General features: G+C 47.1%; 1 protein-coding gene and 1 non-coding gene across 2 annotated transcripts in view; one reads left to right on the forward strand and one right to left on the reverse strand.

Moving 5' to 3' along the window:
• Positions 1 to 21,138, reverse strand: part of LOC146191684 (cell adhesion molecule Dscam1-like) — a 396,722-nt gene that overhangs the window by 75,338 nt on the left and 300,246 nt on the right. The window contains exons 9-11 of the mRNA XM_084602201.1: positions 20,443 to 20,850; positions 19,243 to 19,398; positions 14,970 to 15,257 (exon numbers count right to left, since the gene is read on the reverse strand). Coding sequence (XP_084458327.1) covers positions 14,970 to 15,257; positions 19,243 to 19,398; positions 20,443 to 20,850 — 852 coding nt within the window. The remainder of the gene's footprint in view (positions 1 to 14,969; positions 15,258 to 19,242; positions 19,399 to 20,442; positions 20,851 to 21,138) is intronic.
• Positions 1,250 to 1,321, forward strand: TRNAP-CGG (transfer RNA proline (anticodon CGG)). Its single transcript has one exon. It is a non-coding gene; the product is annotated as a tRNA-Pro (tRNA).

Genomic DNA, 21,138 nt, shown 5'->3' on the forward strand with positions numbered 1-21,138 from the left:
ACCTGTACGTTGTGCGACGAAGACAAAGAAGAAGTACGCTGGGCTCGCCGTTGCAAGGTCCTCTCCTCACAGCTCTCCATCTGAGCGTCAATAAACGCCCTATTACAATATATATATATATTTATATATATATATATATATATATATATATATATATATATATATATATATATATATATATGTCCTGCCCGTCCGTTTGATCGTGTCGGCATAGATCTATACGGTCCCCTTCCTACAACTTCAGCTGGCAACCGCTGGATTATCGTGGCAGTGGATCATCTGACCCGCTACACTGAGACATCATCACTGCCCTCTGCCTCTGCACGCGACGTGGCTGCCTTTATTCTGAAAAACCTGGTTCTTCGCCATGGTGCCCCTCGCGAACTGCTCAGTGACCGCGGACGCGTTTTCTTATCAGACGCCCTTGAGGCTGTCCTGAAAGAATGCCGCATCATACACCGCACCGCTACCTCGTACCACCCTCAGACGAATGGACTGACAGAACGTTTCAACCGCACTCTCGGTGACATGCTGGCTATGTACGTGAACATATATATATATATATATATATATATATATATATATATATAATTGGTTCACAGGAAGGGAAAGGCGCAGTATCTGTCACACTTGCTATGTGGACACCTGAACCGCGCCGTAAGAGAAGGAATGAAGGTGGGAGTGAAAGTGGAAAGAGAGAAAGGGGAGCCTTAGTGGAGGGCTACGGAGTAATTACGACCACCTGGGGATCTTTAACGTGCGCTGACATCGCACAGCATACGGACGCCACTTCGTTTCGCCTCCATCGAAACGCAGCCGCCGTGGTCGGGTTCGAACCCGGGAACTCCGGACAGTAGTCGGGCGTCTTACCACTGCACCACCCCGACGGGGCGAATTTAATAGCAAAGTACTTCTTGTTGGACAAACAAAAGCATTCACAGCAATAGGACCGACATGTTCAAAGTCCCTGGAAGAAAAAAAAAAAGACAAAGACGCAGTATCCAATCGAAACGAAGAGCAATCTTCAGCTAAATAGGAAAAATAAAGTAAAAGCAGGGTGTGTCCTTTTGAACCGACGCGCCAGCTACTCTATGTTGATATTAGCGGCTTACTTTCTAAATTAATCTTCAGTATCCTTCCATCTATATGCACTGGTAACATTTTGTACACATTAGAAACCTTACTGATGCAATAGAAAAACGACAGGAAGCAAATTTCTCTATGAAGATTATTTCCTTCCTACATATGTGGCTCAGTGGTCTAGGGGTATGATTCTCGTTTCGGGTGCGAGAGGTCCCGGGTTCAAATCCCGGCTGAGCCCCTTTTTATTTACAGTTTTTGCCACTTTGCAGTAGTGGTCGTTGTAGCCACGCTCTGTCCTCCCAAATGCACATGCACAAAAAAGATGATAGCATTCGGTGTTCCGCGTTTTTCTCGAGCTTCATAAAGAAAGCCGCATTCGAAGTAGGGGCGATCCTTATCATCCGCATTAAAGACTAAAAAAATGGGTAGGCGTGCCGCAGCTTGAGTCCACTTCCGCCTCCTATATCGTCTCTCAAACATAGACCATTTTTTTTTAAAGCTAAGCTGCGAGTATTTAAAATGAGCTTTCGTTATGACGAACTGCGCCCAGGATCTCAATATGACGTTGGAAAGATTACTCACGTGAAAGGAGAAAGCGTAAGATGAAGAGATAGGTAGATATGTCTATTAAGAGGAAAGGTAGAGAGGTTGGCCGGAATGGCTAAAATCTGACCTGCTACTCTGCACTGGGGAAGGGAAGAAGAAAGAGGACCATGATGGATAACGATGTGGGAGAACGCATAGCCCCGCCGGGGTGGTGCAGTGGTAAGACGCCCGACTACTGTGCCGGAGTTCCCGGGTTCGAACCCGACCGCGGCGGCTGCGTTTCGATGGAGGCGAAACGAAGAGGCGTCGTGTGCTGTGCGATGTCAGCGCACGTTAAAGATCCCCAGGTGGTCGAAATTACTCCGTAGCCCTCCACTACGGCTCCTCTCTCTCTTTCCACTTTCATTCCCACCCTCCTCCCTTCCCTTACGGCGCGGTTCGGGTGTCCACAGAGCAAGTGTGACAGTTACTGCGCCTTTCCCTTCCTGTGAACCAATTAATAAAAAAGAACGCATATGAATATATATACAGGCATGGTAACTTGCGTTACAAGCGTGAGTCAAGTCTTGTGCCGCACAAAAAACGGCAAAGAGCCCTCACTACCTGTGCACCCTTCCCCTTGTCCTGCCAAGTGCCCAGAAGCAACTCCCCGGACAGTGGCCTATTGTCCAAACGCTTCAAGGAGGCGGCTAGTACTTTTCGTTCAAGGCATACACTGGGCACACCAATAATATATGGTCCACAGTCTCTTTGATGCCACAAGTTGAAAATTCCATGGAGTCCGCCTGTCCAATGTAGTTCAAGTACCTGCACGTGAAAGCCACGTTTAAAACGAAGTTTATGTAGCAAGCATGGATGATGACCCGGAATTTCATGCCGAACATAAAATGTCATTGATCGATGAGCTTTCTTAGATGAATTTTTCGGGCATCTAGCTGGGCCAAGAAAGCTGCCGTAGCATTCTTCACACAGTTTGTAAGAAGACACGTGGCATCCGCTCTTGAAAAAGGCACAGCTGTTTAGAGGCCACTGCTGAGGGCACTTTTTGCTTCGGCATCGGCCTGTTCATTTCTATGGAGCCCGCAGTTATCATCTGCGGACCCTCAGTTAATATCCTGTGGCCTTGCAGTTGGGCAGACGTAACGAGCTCCATGATGTTGAGTGCGAGAGACTGGTAGGTGGTGTGGCTTAAAACAATTTACCAAACTTTGCAATGCAGTCTTTAAGTCCGTGAATATACACAATTTTTGAGGTAGTTCCCCACAAATGTAGCGAATAGATCCCGAATGGTTACAAGTTTAGCAGCGGTTGACCTACAATTATGCCCCAAAAAAGAAATGGAGAGTTGTTTTCAGAGCAGGTAGAGCCACAGCTGCAGCGGATGCCTATGCTGACACAGATCCGTCATTGCATACGTGGCATACGTGAATATAATTATGATATTCTAACCAGATGTGCGAAGAGTAAGTTGTTTGAGCCCACAAAGTTGCATCATAGATTTCTTCAGTATGCCGGGAACACGTAGGTGCACCAAAAGTTTATCCATCACCCATTTTGGTTGGGCGAGACGATATATGCTGTCGGTACTTGCGACTGATGGCAGCGGAGTGCACTTGTAAAACTGCAGTCCGGCCGCTCGTCCAGAATCTTGTTCAGTGGGTGAAAACGGTGTCGTGTAAGTGCTCGTAAATACACGAAGTGGTTCGTGTGACAAGTATATGGATATTGGGCGAGCATGTGCCTCTTCAGTTGTGCGTTTGTTAGAGGTGTATCTAGGCAATCGAAGACATATTTTCAGCGCCTGCGCTTGCAGAAGTTGTTGTTCTCGATGATAATGAAAAAAAGGGGGGGGGGGGGGGGGACTCGGCGCGTTCAGCTGTGTCCTCGAGGTTGAGGGAATCACCGCCGTTGCGCTGAGGGGAGTGAGAGGGGAATAAAGTAAAGGAATGTGATGAGAAGGGTCTGGGTGACGCTTTCACGCTCTCTAAAGTCCGCAAGCAGGAAATGCTCATATTAGAGAGTACTGGGAGGCTGTACCGGATGTAGCCTACAAACAGTCTCGTAAAGGCCTACTAAGGAGCGCTCAGTTGAACCCCATTTGATGCCTGCTATGAAGCGAAGAACAGGGCAAAAATTGATAAGCCTTTCTTCACCATACTGATATTATTTGACCAAGATAGTCTGTGGTAAATAATTACTTCCAAAAATCTGTGATTGAAGACATATGATTAAACAACTCCACGAAGAGTAATCTGGTGGCGGCTGACACATTTTGGTATAATAGCGATCGCGGCACACTTTTCTTCCGCTAAAAGCAAACCTTGACGCCGTAGGTACATCGATGTCGATGCCACAGCTCGTAGCAATCTCGCACGCAGTTGTGGCGTGTCTAACCAGAAGCCCGGATGCAAATGTTGTTAGCATATATGCAGTGATGTGGATCTTAGCAGTTCATTCACCAGGCTCATTAGCGCAACGTTAAATAAATTTGAGCTGAGGACTCATCCCTGTGGAACTTTGCGACTGACCTCATGGCGGGTGGTATCTCCGTCAGGTGCAGTCATTTCAACAGAGCGGCCATTGAGACAGCTCACAATTCGCAGGTACAGACGGTCATCAACTCCCAAGTCGTCAAGTCCATCAAGCATAGCATCATGGAAGACGCTGCCGTAATCCCCCTTTATATCTAAAAAGACAGCAGCTACTAATCAACGGTGACGCTTTTCGGGTTCTACTGTCGCCACAAGGTTGATGACGCTGTCGATAAAAGAGCGTCCCCCGACAAAATCCGGTCACTATATTCGCATAAAGATCATTAGTTTCTAGACCCTACTCAAGTCTACCAGCATAATTCATTCTATAACGCTTCCAACTTAGCTTCCTAGGCCAACTGACCGAAATGAGGTAAGCTGGAAAGAAGGCTTTCCAGGCTTCAAAAGAGCAACCAAGCGACTAATCTTCCACTGTTCAGGAACTGTACTAGAAGCCCATATGTCACTGAATTAAATAGCGCAGTCCGACCAATCTTATCATAGGTTTGATGAATTGAATAAGAAATCCCATCAGGATCAGATGCAGATGAATGCCAACCCGAGGTATAAATCAGGCATCGAAAGGGCAAGTCGTATTGATGATTCAGCGAAGGTGGCGCAAAAACATCTGACATTAGTGTCTGTATCTACGTTGTGCCCGCAACCATTTTACAGAAATCTTCTGCTACGTCAACTTCATTGCGGCGTTGATAAAGGGCCAGGATGAGGAAAGGGTGCATTTCTTGCGGAGGTGAGCGCAAGCTTCTCGCGACAGTGGCGTACGGGGATCCGGTGATGAACAGAACTGTCTCCAGCATTGTCGTAAGCTCTCAAGTTGGCGCAAAACTTGTCGTTGAGTTCGGCGAGAAAAGGCGAGATAGTAGGCGCATTTCGTTCTTCTGTACGTCCTTTCAGCCCACCGACGGACTGCGTGTAGCCTCCGTAAATCCATGTCGATGCTAGATACTGACACAGACGCACAAACATAGCGAGTGTTCTCACTGATAAAGGACACAATCAGGCCCTCTATTTGAGATGGTGACTGGAGGTCCGCGACGGAAGTCTCTACAGACGCCTTAGGGGCGGGCCAACCTGTGTATCGCACACGAGACGAAGTTGTAGATGAGACCCTCTTGATGTATACCTACGTTGGTATGTTAGCACTCCTACGTGTTTCAACATCATTATACTAATAAACAGAGGGATGGAGGCTTCTGGAAACAAACGCCGCCTACAAGCAGCTGCTGTAGATTGTTCTACGTAGAAACTTCGGTAAGCAGTCGTTTATATTGATGAGATTTTGCGTATGCATAAAGTGTCCCAGGTCTCATCCTCTATTGCTCGTTATGGCACTGTCAGTGACATCTCTTGGTGAAATATAAGCGGCAATTTCAGATAAAATTCGCCTTTTCAGGGTTAATTTCAAACAAATATACTGATTCGTGTTGTGGGGCTGTAGTGAATGGCGGACGTGCGCAATGTCTCGGCGCATACACATCAACCTTTTGCTTGTTTCGTCTGCTTCTCGAGAGTATAGCAGAACTTATCCTGAAAGGCGGAAAGTTGACGGAATGTTGGGTTCACAGATGACAATCAAAGGAAAGCGGTGCTTGTGTACCTGCAGTCGGAAGTCACTCAAATGACCACGCAGGCCACGGGCATTCCACTGCATCACTACACGGCGGCGCATGTGCGTCGACAAAGAGGAGGTGTTAGTTTTTTGCGCCATCGTGAAATATTTCAGTGCCGCCAAGAGCGGCTCAAATGCGTCCAAAAACTGAACAGCAATCTTTGCTGTTTGCTTGTTGATGCTAGACAGCAGCGCTCGCATTGAATGCACAAGCACTTTAAGCATTTCTTTCACCTGCTGGCGGTCGGGTTGTCGGTTTTCTCAGCACGTGCGGCAACTAAATTGGGATGAGGCATTGCGATGGCCTCCTTTGATGAGCAGACCACTAGACATCAAAGGAGGCAGATAAGACAACAGCTTATGACTGACCCTTTTTTTTATTCTGTGACATTGCACCCAGTGTCTTCTTATCGGGAATAGGCTCAAGCTGATGTGGCACTTGAGACGACGTTAACTCTAAAGTTGACATATCCAGATATTCCTTGTGTCGGCGTCGGGAACGGCGCTTGCGGCGATGAGTAGACGCAGCCAGTTTTTGGGGAGTCGAATTGCATCTCACTATCCTTTTTAGTATAAGTATTTTGTTCCATATTTTCGGGATGCACTTAGCCATCGATTCATGGGCACCTGAGCAGTTAGGGCCTTGAAAGCTTCTGCTTTTCATGTGTCATGCTGGTGTGTACCGCCACAACGACCGCATACCTCGTTTCGGCAAACGGCACTCACATGTCCGATCTTGTTGCATTTGTTACACTGAACAGGCCTTGGAACATATATCCGGACTCGATGTCGTGAAATGAGAGGGATTCAATTTCAAATACTAATTTACCACACTTCGAGCGGCCGAAAAGATGAACGCCATAATGCGCGCCGTATAATTTATAAGCGTACAGAGATCGGTTTCACGTATCTCAGGCTCAATATCCGTAATTACACCTGCAGTAGTCTTTTTCCCATGAGCAAGAAAGGAACGGACCGGCATGTTGCCTAGCGCACCAATTCCTTTCAGCTTGTCCGCTGTATTCTGGGATTTGACATCCACGGTGAGGGCGTTCTACTATTCTTATTGACTTGATAGGGAACCAGCTGATAAAATAACTGGGTAAGGTGCTGTTTGTTTATGACATTCAGATTAGCTGATGCTGTTGTTGGTACGAAGGATACGGAAAAGATTCCTTGCCTGTCAGCATTCTTTTTTGGTAACTGACTCGTTGATGTTCTCAGTAGCTTCCTTTTCACGTGGCGAAACTGAACAGGCATGTATCTGTGGTCGGAGTCCATCTCAGTTACTGTGGAGTCATCCACCGAATCAGGAAGCTTGACGTCCACGACGTTAAGGTAATCAGGCGAGTATGCCGCAACTTGCTCGACGGTGGTGGGTGAGCGCAGGTGTCGTGTACCCGCCATCCCAAAAAATGACAAGATCAAAATTAGCTTGCAGAGATACAAATCCAGAAAAAAGGAAGAGCGTTAGCACGAGACGTTTGGAAGCTTCCATTTCTTTCTTCCTCCCCAGATGAACAGAAATTCTGTAACACTTCCTTATGCACAGAGCGGGCCCTTTGCTGAAAACTTGGATACGTTTTTGTCTGCTCCGTTTGTTTTAAAGTGAAAGTGAAAAACATTGTATGCACGAAAGCAATGGAACCAGGCGTCTGAAGCAGTGAGTGCAAAAGGGATTACAAATTAGACGTAAAAGGGTATGCGCATTACAGACATGATAATGTTTAATGCGCATGGTAGATGATATGATAAATAATAATATTGTCACGCGCTTGCCGTGGTCCTGTATTGGAGGAAGATGAGTTTAGGCGGAATAAGCAGAAGAAAAAGAGGACGTTGGGCCTGGGTCCACTGTGGCGTGCTAACATCCAGCGCATCCTAACATCCGTGTATGTAAACCTAGTAACAAGTGTGGTGGAGTTTGCGAGTTAGAGATCACCACGGAACCTCTCCTATACAGCCGAAGCAGAATAATTGCTGAGCTACCCCCCCCCCCCCCCCCCCCCCCCCAAGGTCGGAGATGGCGCGAGCAGATGTTGCTACGAAGCCCATGCCAGCAGCACAACCGACTACCACACAGCCTTGGCGGGAATCCCGGCACTTTTATGGCAAGTCTGGGCAAGATGTAGATGATTGGCTCACCCACTACAACCGGCTGAGCAAATATAACCGCTTGTTGCCAAGCTGGCGAATGTGGCATTCTTTCTTAAAGAAATGGGGCTAACATGGTTTGACAATCATGAAGCATCCCTTACCACCTGGGACCGCTTTATGGAAGAAGAGAGCGAGATTTGGCGATGCCAATGCTCTAAAAAAGAGCGCCGAACAGACTCTGGCTGAGCAGGCGCAAGTACCGGTAGAGACCTGCAGAACTTACAGAAGTCATCAAGCTGTGCAGAATAGTCAATGCTTGGATAACTGAGGAAGACAAAGTGGGCCACCTCCTCAAGGGAATCGCGGAAGACGTGTACAGCTCTCTTATCAACAAGGACGATTTGAATACCACTGCTGATGTACCACGACACTGTCACACGTTTCAAGGTTTGAAGCGACGCCGATTCACTCCGAAGTTTAGTCGGTTGCCTAATGTCACAACTGCCGCTAGTATGGATGTGCTTGAAGCGACGAGCATGGCAGATACAGTTGGACAGATCATCCGTGAAGAGCTTCGAAGGCATCAAGATATTGCGGGCCTCGTCAACCCGTTTACAGTGGTACCTCTTCGGCAGACAATAGCCCATTTTCTGCCTGTTATGATCCCTCTGTTACATCTCCTTGGGACGTCCGATGCTGTGCTGCTTATCACCCGAACATCCAACCTCTCACCATCAACGCCTCCTCCTTCTTCTTCTTCTTCTTCCTCCTCGTTATAATGGCGCATACCCAAAGGGGGGGATTGGCCAGAATTCATTTCAGCAGTAGCGCTCTCGTCCTCCTCGTCGACTACATTCAGAAGATGAAGCGTTTAATCCAAGCGACGATGAACCTATGCCTGTGGAATGATCGGCCACATTTCGCGTTTTTGCCGCAATCGCCGTCCGTACCAGCAGTATCGCCGAAAGTGGGTGAACTCCCGTATAATGTTTCCTGCTGACAATGATGATCCATATAGTAGAACATTTGGCCGCAGTGAGTATAGAACAACAGCTAGCCGACAAGAACGCAAAATGGCGCTGAACCGAAACGAGTCACTGGCCTCTGACCGTAGCTTGACCCCACCATCTCGGCGCCTACGACGCTATCCTTCTCCCCGCCGACTACGCCACCTCTGGGAAACTAGTGAGTGCGGCCGATGGAGGTGAGGTCGCGAATGATTCTAGCTTACCTATACCTCTGCCCGTTTCGATGTTAAAGAACCGAATAGAAGTGTTTGTGGACGGTGTACTTGCTATGGCGTTGGTGGACACAGGTGCGATCATTTTTATTATAAGCCTTGCTTTTAAAAACTGCCTTGGTCGTAAACTTATGCTTAGTTGGGATAGTGCGGCGACATTGTGTGGTGTTGGTGGCGAACCGCTTAACCCACTTGGAGTCTGTTCTGAGAATTTTGTTATCGCCGGTCGCACCATTCCGAACTCAATTCGCAGTACTTGCTTGATCAACGCATGACGTAATTCTTGGTCTCGATTTTCTGGAACAATGTGGGGTCACTCTCGACTTTCGCAACGGTGACATTTCTGTGAGTACTCGAATTGAATCTGCTTTGTGTGAAAATTCGCCGACCTATCCTAGCACACTTTCGGTTTCGGACGACATAGTCATTCCTGCAATGCCAGCAGAGTTTATACAAATTTTTAATTCAAGCTGTGCCAGTGATGCTTTCAACGCTGTGGGTGAACCACTCACCCTCAACTGCATGAAGAAAAGTGTTCTGATTCCCCGTTGCATCATCTCAGTCAGGAACGGACATTCTTCTTTATGGACGACAAACTGCTCTAACGAACCTGCTATTCCCACGTGGCCGCGTATTACCACGTGGCCTAAAATTTGCCAGCTTTGACGAAGACGCTGCTGAATCAGTGGCAGTGCTCAGCACTGACGATTCCCAGCCTACCGCATGCTCAGAAGTAGATAAGACAAAATTTCTTGCCATGGTTAACAAATCCCTGCCAACAAGTGACCGTAACAGTTTAGTGGAAGTTCTGCCGAAACATATACTGCGGCTTTTGATTTCTCTCGGAACTCGCCACCACGGATTTCTCGTACTCAGCACAGAATCAATACTGGGACTGCTGATCCAATCCGTCAGAAGCCTTATCGTGTATCCCCATCAGAGCGCCAAACGATCGAAGAACAAGTTCGGGATATGCTGCATAAGGGCATTATTCAGGAATCGTCTGGTCCCTGCGCTGCCCGTGTGATACTAGTCAAAAAAGAAAAATCGCACATGGTGATTTTGTGTTGATTATCGACGGCTGAATACTGTTACCAAGAAGGACGGGTATCCCCTGCCACGTATTGATGACGCCATTGATTGTTTACATTCTGCCTCCTATGTTTCCTCAGTTGACCTTCGATCAGGTTCTTGGCAGATTCCCATGCACCCGAAAGATAAAAAAAAAAAAAAAAACGGCATTCATAACACCAGAGTGGCCCAGACCCAGCTTCCTCCTTTTCTTTTGCTTATCCCCCAAAACTCATCTTCCTCCAATACAGGATCGCGGGAAGTGCGTGACACTTCGTGATTGATATGATGCTAATAATAGGGACTACATACGTAGTAAATCACGGATTTTGATGAATTGTGTTAACTACGACTGGGACATATGTTCGTCACGTATCTGATAGTAAATGTATACATGCGTATACATGTGTACATACATCTACACGCATTGAAGACATGACTTAAGATAATTAGTGACGTTACGCTGTGACGTTTTGTATTTAATGAACTGCGGTGAATTAAAGATGGGTTAATTACTTTGGATCAGGGCACCATAGAGTGATTTCAAATAGACATAGGCTGATTTTGCTTGGTTAAAGTATTTTGCGGCATATTAAAAGCGGATTTTAAGGATTTGGGAATTGGGGGGATAGTGTGGATGAGATGAATGAAGCTAGGTTGAAGTAAAGTAAGGCAAGCTTTGATGGATTAAGTGCGCGTTACGTTGGATTAGAGTGCATTGCGCTGTATTAAGGTTGATTGAGGCTTGTCATTGTGAATTAGGGTGGATTCTGGGGGATTGCAGTAAACTCAAAGTAATAAACTCTTCCTACTTTACAGCAAATAAATAGCCCTATGTGCCCGCCGCAACGTTTTTTTCTAGTCCTACGAGCCCAGAAACGTTTTTCAAAACATTGTGCGCAAACAGGACTGGCTGGCAGTTGTGGATGCGCGAATTTCTTTTCTTCTAAACAGATTAGATTTGCAAAGCGCGACTGCATCGAGAGCGAAAATACAATACTAATCAAGCCTAGGCGTCTAATTATATGGTAATTTAGATTAACTTGGACTTTATACATTTCCAACGCTACCTCTACGATGTTCTCATGGGGGCTCGCTGCAATACGGTTGCTTTAGTAAGAACAAAGCCATTCAAAACAAAGCTCAGCCCACTGGAACAAAGAATGAATATTGATTTTTTTGTATGACTAGATCAGTTCACAACAGTGGAACTCATTTGCAAACGAAATTAGCGCGTGTTTACATGCCGCATTGCCATGCGCTGTAAACTTGACCAAAACTATTGTTGTGCAGTCTTCTTTTATTTAGTAGGACCTACACTAAAGTGAAAAACTGACAGGTGTTATGATATCCAGGTATGCAATAACCATTGCAATGGGCGCGTAATGCCATGCGTGGCACTTGTTACAAGGCGATGGAGATCACGTAGTGGTACTTTGTCACTTCTCACGTGGCCAAACATTCCAGGCAGTCACGACGCGACCGCGTGTCGAAGGTTTAACGTGCGAATGTGCCCTGCAGTGCCCTGTATAAATTAGAACAGCCAACATTTTTTCTTTCATTTATTACCCCTTTAAATTTTTTACATATTACTTTATACCCTTAGGCAATAAACGTTATTAAAAAATGCCTTATTGTCAACAGTCGCTCTACTTAATCACAGTCCACGAAAGGAGGTCAGGTCTATTAATATTGGGAAATGGGGAGACAGTTCAAAGGATGCATATGTATAGAATAGTCATAGGGCTTTGACATTAATCACATAATACCAAGATGCAACAAGCTGTCGACAGCTAGAATGAAACACCGGAGCTAGCATCCATCGTCGTCATCTGATTTCACTCCATTTTGAATGAAACATTTGATCCAAGTTTAGATAAGTACACGTGAACAAACTATTACCAAAATGCACCCACCAACTGAGCTACTTTGTTAGGCGTCTATGAGTGTGTTAATCCTTCGAAAGAAAGTTGGAAATTCCTATGCACATATTCTAATTAAATTAAGTATTAGAAGCTACTCTTTATGAGCATTCGAGACAAATCCAAAACCTATATGTGGACACTCTAATTAGCAAATAAGATTTAAAAATTACTTCTCGTATAGGGTGACATCTCTCCGCGCGTTTTTAGCCGTCCCTGTCCGCTGACGTCAACGTGGCCATCTCTGTGTTCTCTCCCTGGGCGCTCTCAAATAATGTGATGTTGGGTGCTGCAGCGACCTGTTTTCTTTGTACTTCTGGCACGAACAGTGTTTTCAGATGAATGGTAAAAGAGAAGCACGATATTTGATTGCCGATATTTTATACGTGAGAGAAAATAGTTTATTCAATTTTGCCTTGCGGTCAGGCATAACGGAGTGTACATTTTCTGCGTGCGTTTTGTAGCCTTAGTCAATATGATTTCATGGCACCTCTCGGGTCCTAATGCTTAAAGGCGTAAGGCACACAGTCCTCGTCGTAGTTCCCTAACTTACGGCGAGGTTCACTCGTACCCTAAACTTATTTTCATTTTTTATTATTATTACTTCATTTATCCACTCTATATACTGTACATCAAAACCTGTTGGACCCGTTGCCGGAGCAAGATGGAGCCCATTAGTTCCACACAACGTGTCCCAACAGCGAACCCCATGTCATGGAAATTTTTCAAACGTTTTAGATCTTCACAAGGGGAACGCCGGACCATCTCAAAAACATAATAAGGGGAAAAATAATTGCAGTTCTATGCAATCATAAAAGTGAGTAACGCGGGAAGAGCAAACATTTATTGCCCCCAGGTCTTGTAGTTCGAGATGGCTGCATTAAAGAAGACTCGCGCTAACTAAAAGACCATAACAGGATGTTATTTTAATCAGATTACTAGAATCCATTAAAGGGTGCTGTTAATTATTCAAGCTGTACGAGGAAAAGAACTTCGTGTTGCCCGAAGGAAATCTGGTGCTAGAAGTTAGAGTTAAATTCGCTACTGTAATATTTTTTGTTCTCTTTCGTATCAGAAAAAAAAAGATAGCATTTTTCTGTCTAGTCCTGAGTTCATAATTCTTATGCAGCACTGTCTTCGACACGCTAGCCATAAATTTTGCCTTGTCCCTAATCTAGTAAGCAGAAATCGAACGTTCCTCATTACAGCTCCATGCGGGCAGAGGACACTATTCTTCCCCCTCGGAAAAGAGCACAACAAAGAAAACGTAACAGAACTATTTACACGGGCCACACCAGGGCCAACCAAGGGTCGAGAGGAGAAAAAACAAAAGGAAAAATAGGTCTGCCACTCGGTCAGAGCGGCGTGCGTTCGTCCATCCTTGTTTATCTGACGGCATCCAGGAACCATTATCTTGGCTCGTCCGACCGGCCTCCCAACGCACACACGCACATGCACACGCGAGCAGATCGAGCCAGCTAGGCCGAGAAAAACCCGCGTCGTCCACTTTGGCGCTCCAATCGATTGCGTGGCCACAAAAGCGCGTCCGACCGCCGACTGCTCCCACTGTGCGTAGAGTAGGCGGCAGGGAAGGATTGCGGATAAGGGGAGTACCTCCTCACAAGGGGGAAGGGGCTTCCCTAACGAACAGACGGCGGCATGTCCCGCACGAACGCGCTCAGATTCGTCGATAAATCACCGCACTTTTGCAAACCATGCGTCCGCCGAAGGAGACGCTCGGGGTCTCCCCCCCTCCTTCCATCTCTACGGTCCACCACACTGGCCGCGCAACGGACCACGACTGGGAAAGGCGCTGGAGGGTGCGATGCTCCCGGTACTGGATGCGCCTCGCTCTACTCCCGCGGGCGCCTGTCTCATCCGTTGCCTCAGCCGCGCAGACCGCCGCTATCTGTCTCGGCATCTTGACGCTGCGGGCTCTGAAGTTGTGAGGAACTCAGGCCAGTGAGTGGAAAAGATAAAAATAAAAAGAAGGGTCCGTCTGCCGAGGCAGCTTCAAAACGACGTTTCGTCCCGCACGGTCGAACTTCGGCCACCGAAGAGGCGAAGGCATAGAGTATTGCGAGCAGCCAAAAAGCAATGCTTCATCAGATAGTGGCGGTATCGTGAAAACCACGGCGAGCAAGAGCTCAAACGTGCAGAGGGGGCAACTTGAGCTCCATCGGACAAACTGGTCGCTGCGTCTCAGTTAGGAGCCTGATGATGTTAGGCTAGGGCATGGTACACAAGCAACGTCATTAATTTAAGGAACAGAGTGCCCGACTGTTCTACACCAAGGGGTTTAGGTCGCCTTTGTGGCCTATCAGAAACATCGACCGTCAGGGATAAAAAAGGCCACTTCGTTTGTTGTATGACAGGGACAAGGAATTTTTTTTTTAAACAAGACTTGCTCTCTCCCGCTACTGCTTATTAGACTAGATAATTCGCGTCATTTTATTGCACAAATTATTATGACGCCTCAGTGGCTGTGGATTTTAGGTGATGAACATGAGTCTGCGACATGATTGCGAGCGCTGTAGCGTCAATTTAGTTAACGAATTGCAAACATTCCTCCACGCCTAGACTACGGGTCACGTAGAATCTACGTAGTCGTTTTAAAGATAAATGTACATTCCTTCAGTACACTTTGGCTCCCAGCCAGCCTACAATGTTACTTTGTAGCCCGGAACGTGTCACTATATAATATTTTAACGAACGTCTCACAAAAAGAGCCAAGTTGTTTTCGTTGTAGTACCCCTTAAATGGGACCTTAGAGGATTCAATAATTAATAACGAACACCAACTAAAGAGTCCCTGACAATTGAACGCATATAAGTGTAGAGTAAGCATACCGTTAACGACGAGGGATACGGTGCGGTTGACCACCAGAGCCCTGTTGGATGCCTCGCAGGTGTAGTTGCCGGAGTCTTTCATGGAGACGGCCTTGAGTGTGAGCACGGATGAGTCCTCCAGGCTCTGTAGCGAGACGGAAGCGCCGCGCGATACGGCGCGTCCGCCTCGCGTCCAGCGCAGGCTGATGGGTGGGTCCCCCTGCACCACGCTGCACAGCATCTTCACGTTCATGCCTTCGTTCGCCGTCAGCACGTCCGGAAGCATCTGGCTGTCGATGACTGGTGGCACTGCGCCAGATGCGACTTATCATTACGGCGCAATACAGATCCACAAGTCACTGTGAGAGTTTTTTTCAGCGATGTGGTCTCAGCGGAACAGCCATAAACGGTAAAATATTATGTAAGTAGTAACGCTACATATCTACTATTTCTGACGGATGAGTCTCAGCATTCGTGGGCAGTACCAGCTCGAGCTACCTTTCTGCCTCCAGTAGCCCACGCCACGTGTGACAGTTGGGATATTTTGACTAAAGTGCATGGTACGATTTTGCACGCGCATGTTTATAGGTATGGCCTGCTCTTCTTGAACGCTGGGAAATATCGCTCGCAAATAATTGCCGCACCAACACCGACTATTTCCGACGAATAAAGAACATCAATAGGTTGTACCGAACACTCAACATTTATTTGACAATTTCAGATACGCGACGTGAAGCGGCACAAATTAAAATCATTTGTTCCAATATCCTGGCTTTGGAGAGGTTCGATGCGGACCTCAGAAGCGAGTGTTGTTCACTTCAGCTCTGTATACCAGGTTTTGAAGGCAATAAAGGCACGTGACGAACGCGTTCATTCAGAACGCCGCTAAGACAAGGAGCCAAGTGATAACAATAGCGTTAACACCGCCGATAAATCAGTACGGCTTATGTAGAATCGGGGATCAGGACGGCAAAAAAAATATTGGGCCTAGCGTCAGTTGAGCTTGTGGGTTTACAGCCTTTATGTTCCTTTCAGGTTTTGCCTTATTTTAAGGCCACAATTTTAAAGCTTTACCAACTTCAGATAATGGTGCCGTACTGTACAGGTCGGGACAAAAGTCTCTGAACCGCATGGCTGCCAATTCTGGACTAGAACCACGAGATAAATGAATTATCACCTTAATTCTCTAGCATACATAAAAGAACTAAAGTCTTACTTTCACGTCAACAAGTATTGTCCGAGATTACAGAACGATACAAAAGTTATGCGCTTTGTTTACAGTTTGCGTTGTCCACAGACTTTTGTCCCCGATAGCACATATACGTGTTCCCATATTTAAACGGTGTAAATATTGAAGCAAATCTCCATTCTTTGAATAGTTTTGCATTTGGTGTGACTGCAGAAATTTTGTGCGCCACTTGGGTATAGGCCTTCTTTAAGTGTTTGGTGCAAGATGACAGCCCATCGCCTCCGCCACGCCCTCCATATCCCCTTTTCCGCCTTCCATCGCAGGTATAACATTCATTGTCCAACTAACTATAACAGGCCTCTTTCACTGCACATCATCTCGCTTTTGGCCATAATGGTCTATATCTTCATCACCTTGCAAACGCTTGAAGGAATAGCCATCACTCCATGTGCATGTGTTTTCTTATTTTCGGAATGGCATTCATCAATGTACTAAAGGTACATAGCATCAAGTTCGCATTCGGGATGCTCTATATATACACATACCGTCCTTGCTGGTAACTCCGCACAGTTTATGACTGCTCAATCGCCATTCCTGCTGGGCTTTTATGTTTTTTTTTTCGGAGCGTCTGAAAATACTACCTTTAGACCACTTATGCAGACCAGCGCTCGAACCCAAACGATCAAATCACAAAAGCTGCCACAAACCTGTTAGTCAACCCCTGTTCCTTTTGGTCGACAGGTCCGTAGGTCCAAATCTACCCTAAGGAGAGGGAAAAGCTGACCCGTTTGTGACGCATTTGTGGCAGTTCTGTGCTGTGATCATTGCGCAATTCACCCCAAACTTCAGGCGTATTGGTTGCTCTCAGTCACAAGCTGAGACGCGTCCGTGGCGTTGGGTTTTCCAGACCATGTCATTGCCATAAGAAATGGGGGCGCCCGTCCAAGGGCGGTCCTCCATCTACAGTGGTCCCCATAAAATATCGCCCCGTCACTCTCTTTTTTTTTTTTTTTTTTTGCCCTTATCTGATTGCGCCACCGTTTAATATGCAAACAAAAATAGCCACAGAAAATGGCCTTGCACGGGAGCCGAGTGCCAGGCGCACGCAGCGAGCATCCCTTAAGAGCCGTGCATGCTCGCCCATCCAAGCCAGGCGGCCGAGATCGTTCAGTATTCCGGTGTGGGCCGGCCTTTAAACGATGGGGGAAATGGGGGCTTAATGCCTCCGAATCGGCGGCGGCGGCGGCGGGCTCCCAGGCGCCAGAAGTGCTTTAAGGGGGTTGGCCCCCTCGGGGGAAGAGGCCGTTTTTCCGCCGCTCTCCACGGTACCCTTGTCCCCTCTACAAACCTCTTCCCGCGCACTCTTCCTCCGCGTCGCCTCCAGCGGCGTGTGGCCTGCGGATTTCGAACCTCCCTTGGTCTCTAGACGTGAAGATGTTGCCTCAGCTCTCTTAGAACGCGGAGAATTACTACTCGTCCCGAAAGAAGCGGACTGCAGATAACCCCCCCCCCCCCCCCCCTTCTCTTTTTACGTTCCCTTGTTCCCCTTCCCCATTCCCCCCTCCCCCTTTTTTTTTTGCGCTCCGTTTCAAGAGTGCCTCTCTTTCTAAGTTAGGATCGGTTTCGAAGTCACGTTCCCGTACGTGCGCGTGCTTTCCAACGAGTCCCGAGCGGGATCGGAAGAAGCCGATGTGATTTGGTCCGAACTGCGTCGGCAGCTGCCCGACAAGGGAGTCGCCGATGCGCTCTGTTTATTCGAGCTGGCTACTGAGCGGTAAAGTCGAAGAGGTCGAAGTTGGTTAAAGAGAGCGGAATAACAGGGGCCACGAAGTGGTCTTTATTCCTGGAAAGTTGCCCTGAAGGCCTTAGGGCTTTGCCCGACCGGCTGTTTTTGTGTCAGGTCTTTGAAAATATATGAAGGATCCTTGCCTGTTGAAATACTTATTACTTTAGTCGCGTGCAGCTGGAATGATACTTGACTAATGTATTTGAAGCATTCTCAAAAACAGACGTGATAACACGTCGGGAAGTCTTCCTGTCAGAGTCGCGTACGTCTAAAATAGATAGGACGCACAACAGCGCCTTTTTTTTTTATCCCAAAAAGCATGTTCTACGCTAGTTTACTAGTCAACACTCTAACATTTAATTAACATGGTTAAATTTTCAAATTATTAGTCCTAACACACACTGCAATATTTATATGAGCACCTGCTAACTGAGTGACATCTTTTTTTTTTTTTTGGTCGATAGATCATGAAGAAATCGGCTTACTAGCAGGCAGAATTCAAGTTCAGACGCCTAATGTTATTACTGTATGAAGAAAACAGAATTCCAGTAATAACATAATACTGCATGGCTCAGATCGGTACTAACAAAAGATGTTGCACCGTAGTTACCAGCACGACACATTTTGATGGGTAATGTTTTTGTTGCAATTGGGAATATTTTGCTTGCCAATGTGTCCTGCGTGTTTAAAGAAAGAAGATGAAGTTCTTACGAAGCACGAAGCACGCAGGTCGAAACGCCATGCGCACAGGAGATGTTGAAAAAACGCTTCCACACATACGTTCACTACGCCTGCGTTCGCTAACGTCAGATGTGTTAATATTGCGCTTCGTGCGCCGACTAATTGTCCTCATTCACAAGAAAATCCAAACACCCTCGTCAAACGAAATGCACGGGCCCTCCTCCATTCCATCCATTTGAGTAAAGGAGTGGTATTTTTGTTTAGGAATAAGAGCGGAGACGAGAAGAGAAAGAAGAGTAAAGGAGCAATACCGAGAAAGGGGAGGACCCTTTGAAATTGCGTGGAATGAATAATTTACGGAGCCGCGGCGAGCTGCTGCGGAATTTATCTCACACAGCCCTAGTCATTCGTCTCATTTATTTTTTCTTACCCCATGCCATTAAACAGGAATCATTAAAATATAGTAAATACAAAGAAAAGGGCTAGGGACCTTCGAAAGAAAAAAAATAACCACCCAACAGCACATTCACCGAGCCTCGTGGCAAGAATGAGCCACATGCGGTTTTTCTGGCTTAGCGAAGGGCTTTTTCTCTTCCAATCTTTCGCTGTCTCTCTCCACCAGGCTGGGCAGTAATTACCTTGGACCCTGACGAAGGTGTTGCCGCGAGCGGTGAGGTTCCCGCTCCGGGCCAGGCACGAGTATTCGCCCTCATCAGAAGCCCGCTGCACGTTGTGAACGCTGAGCGAGCTGTGCGCTATCTGCTGCCGGTGGTTGGTTGGCAGCTGGGCGTCGCCTGCGGAGAGAAAGGTGGCCCGCCGCTGTAAAAGCCAAGCTGGTGCGGGAACGCGTTGCACTGACGACCACAGAACAAACGACACCTGCGCCTCATAAATGGCGTTCATAAGCGATGCACGGGTTCCCGACTCGTGCTTCTCCTCGTATAGTGCAGATCGTTATTCCCACATAAGTATCCTCACCAACCACTGCAAGAGCGCCAACTCACACATCGGGGCATTAAAATTTACATTACAGTTAGCTCCGCAAAATTGCTGGTCACCACCCGACTTGAGAGCTAACAAAATCTATTTGAAGGGAAATAAAAACTATCTACGCAAAAGTGGATAATTTTCAGCGAGGGAATTTTTAATGATAGGGACCAAGAAGTCTCGAAATTAAACAGGAAAATTCATAATTTATACTTGTGGTTCAACGTACCGAGGCGAAATGGACTCCAAGGAACGCCAAAAGGCAGGGCACGAGATGAGCTTAGACAACCTGGGTTATCCTTTAGCCTTCACTGATATGGCACAGCACACTGGTGTCGTGCATTTTGTGTCCGTGCAAACGAGGCTGCCGTGAATGAGATGTGATCTTTGCACTAATAGTTCTTCGGGGCACTAACATATTTATTGTATATACTCACAGAAAGATAGAAAAATGTCATCCTCCCCTTTTATCCCTGCCACGGTGCCCTATCGGACAAAGCTGTCTGTTGCTGGGCCGGAGGGCGTAGGTTCGAATCTAGCTACGGCTTCCGGAATCGAGCCCACGTTCTCCGACGTAGTAATAGAACGTTCCATTCACTGAGGAACAGTGGTGGGGCTACAAATTGAAGAAATCGTTTTTTTTTTTTTACCTTTCTGTGACAATGCAATAAATATATTAGTACGCTGAGGAACTGTTAATAAGAAATCCTGTATGAGGCGCTTTCTTCGAGGCTTAGGCAATTTATTTTGTCTCTCTTGATTTCTTTCGTAACGAGGTCTGGCACTGTAAACAAGTTTCGATAAAGTTTATCCTGTCATGACTTGGTACGACGAATGAGCCTTTTAAAAACCTTTGAACCAGACGACGCTGTGTATGGGATATCCGGCCACGGGACAGACCACCCGGAGTGTCGTGCCAGCCACTACGGAGACGTTGCCCATGGGCCGGATGACGGGTGGGCCGTGCACGTTGACGCGCGCTCCGTGATTGGCCTCGCCTACGGCGTTGGCGGCTGCGCAGGCGTACAGGCCACCGTCCTCAACGCGCAGCTCGGTCACGTTCACGAAGCTCACGACCACGGAGTCGGCTGTGACGAAGTCTCCCACACGAAAACGATGGAAGTCCGGGACCGGAGCATCGTCCAGAGTCCAGGTCACTTGCGGAAGAGGGTTCCCGGCCGCCGAACAGCGCAGCGACACCGACGCGCCAGGTTGCAAGGTTTGCTCGTCGAATACTGATGTCAGGAAGGGTGCCACGTCTGTGAATGACCGGAGGAATGTCTCTTTGATTGTGCCTACTGAGTGCTTCTCAAAACCCCACAAGAAAGTTTGCCATGCAGCCACGGTTCATGATTTTTGTTGTAGCGAAGGCATGCTCGGTAGCTTTACTGTAGCGAGTCATCGCCATTGGGTCGACTTAGTTGAAGCAATATATCGTCTCGTCATGACAGAATCAGTCCTATCTTAAGTTCTGACGTCAAATAGCACAGGATCTGCTGACTTTGAGGTAGTCTGGCACGTTCTGTTCAACGCCCCGAAGTTCCCCG

Source organism: Amblyomma maculatum, chromosome 4, assembly GCF_055883805.1.
Source record: "Amblyomma maculatum isolate TAMU_Amacu chromosome 4, ASM5588380v1, whole genome shotgun sequence".
NCBI classification, from domain to species: Eukaryota; Metazoa; Arthropoda; class Arachnida; order Ixodida; family Ixodidae; genus Amblyomma; species Amblyomma maculatum.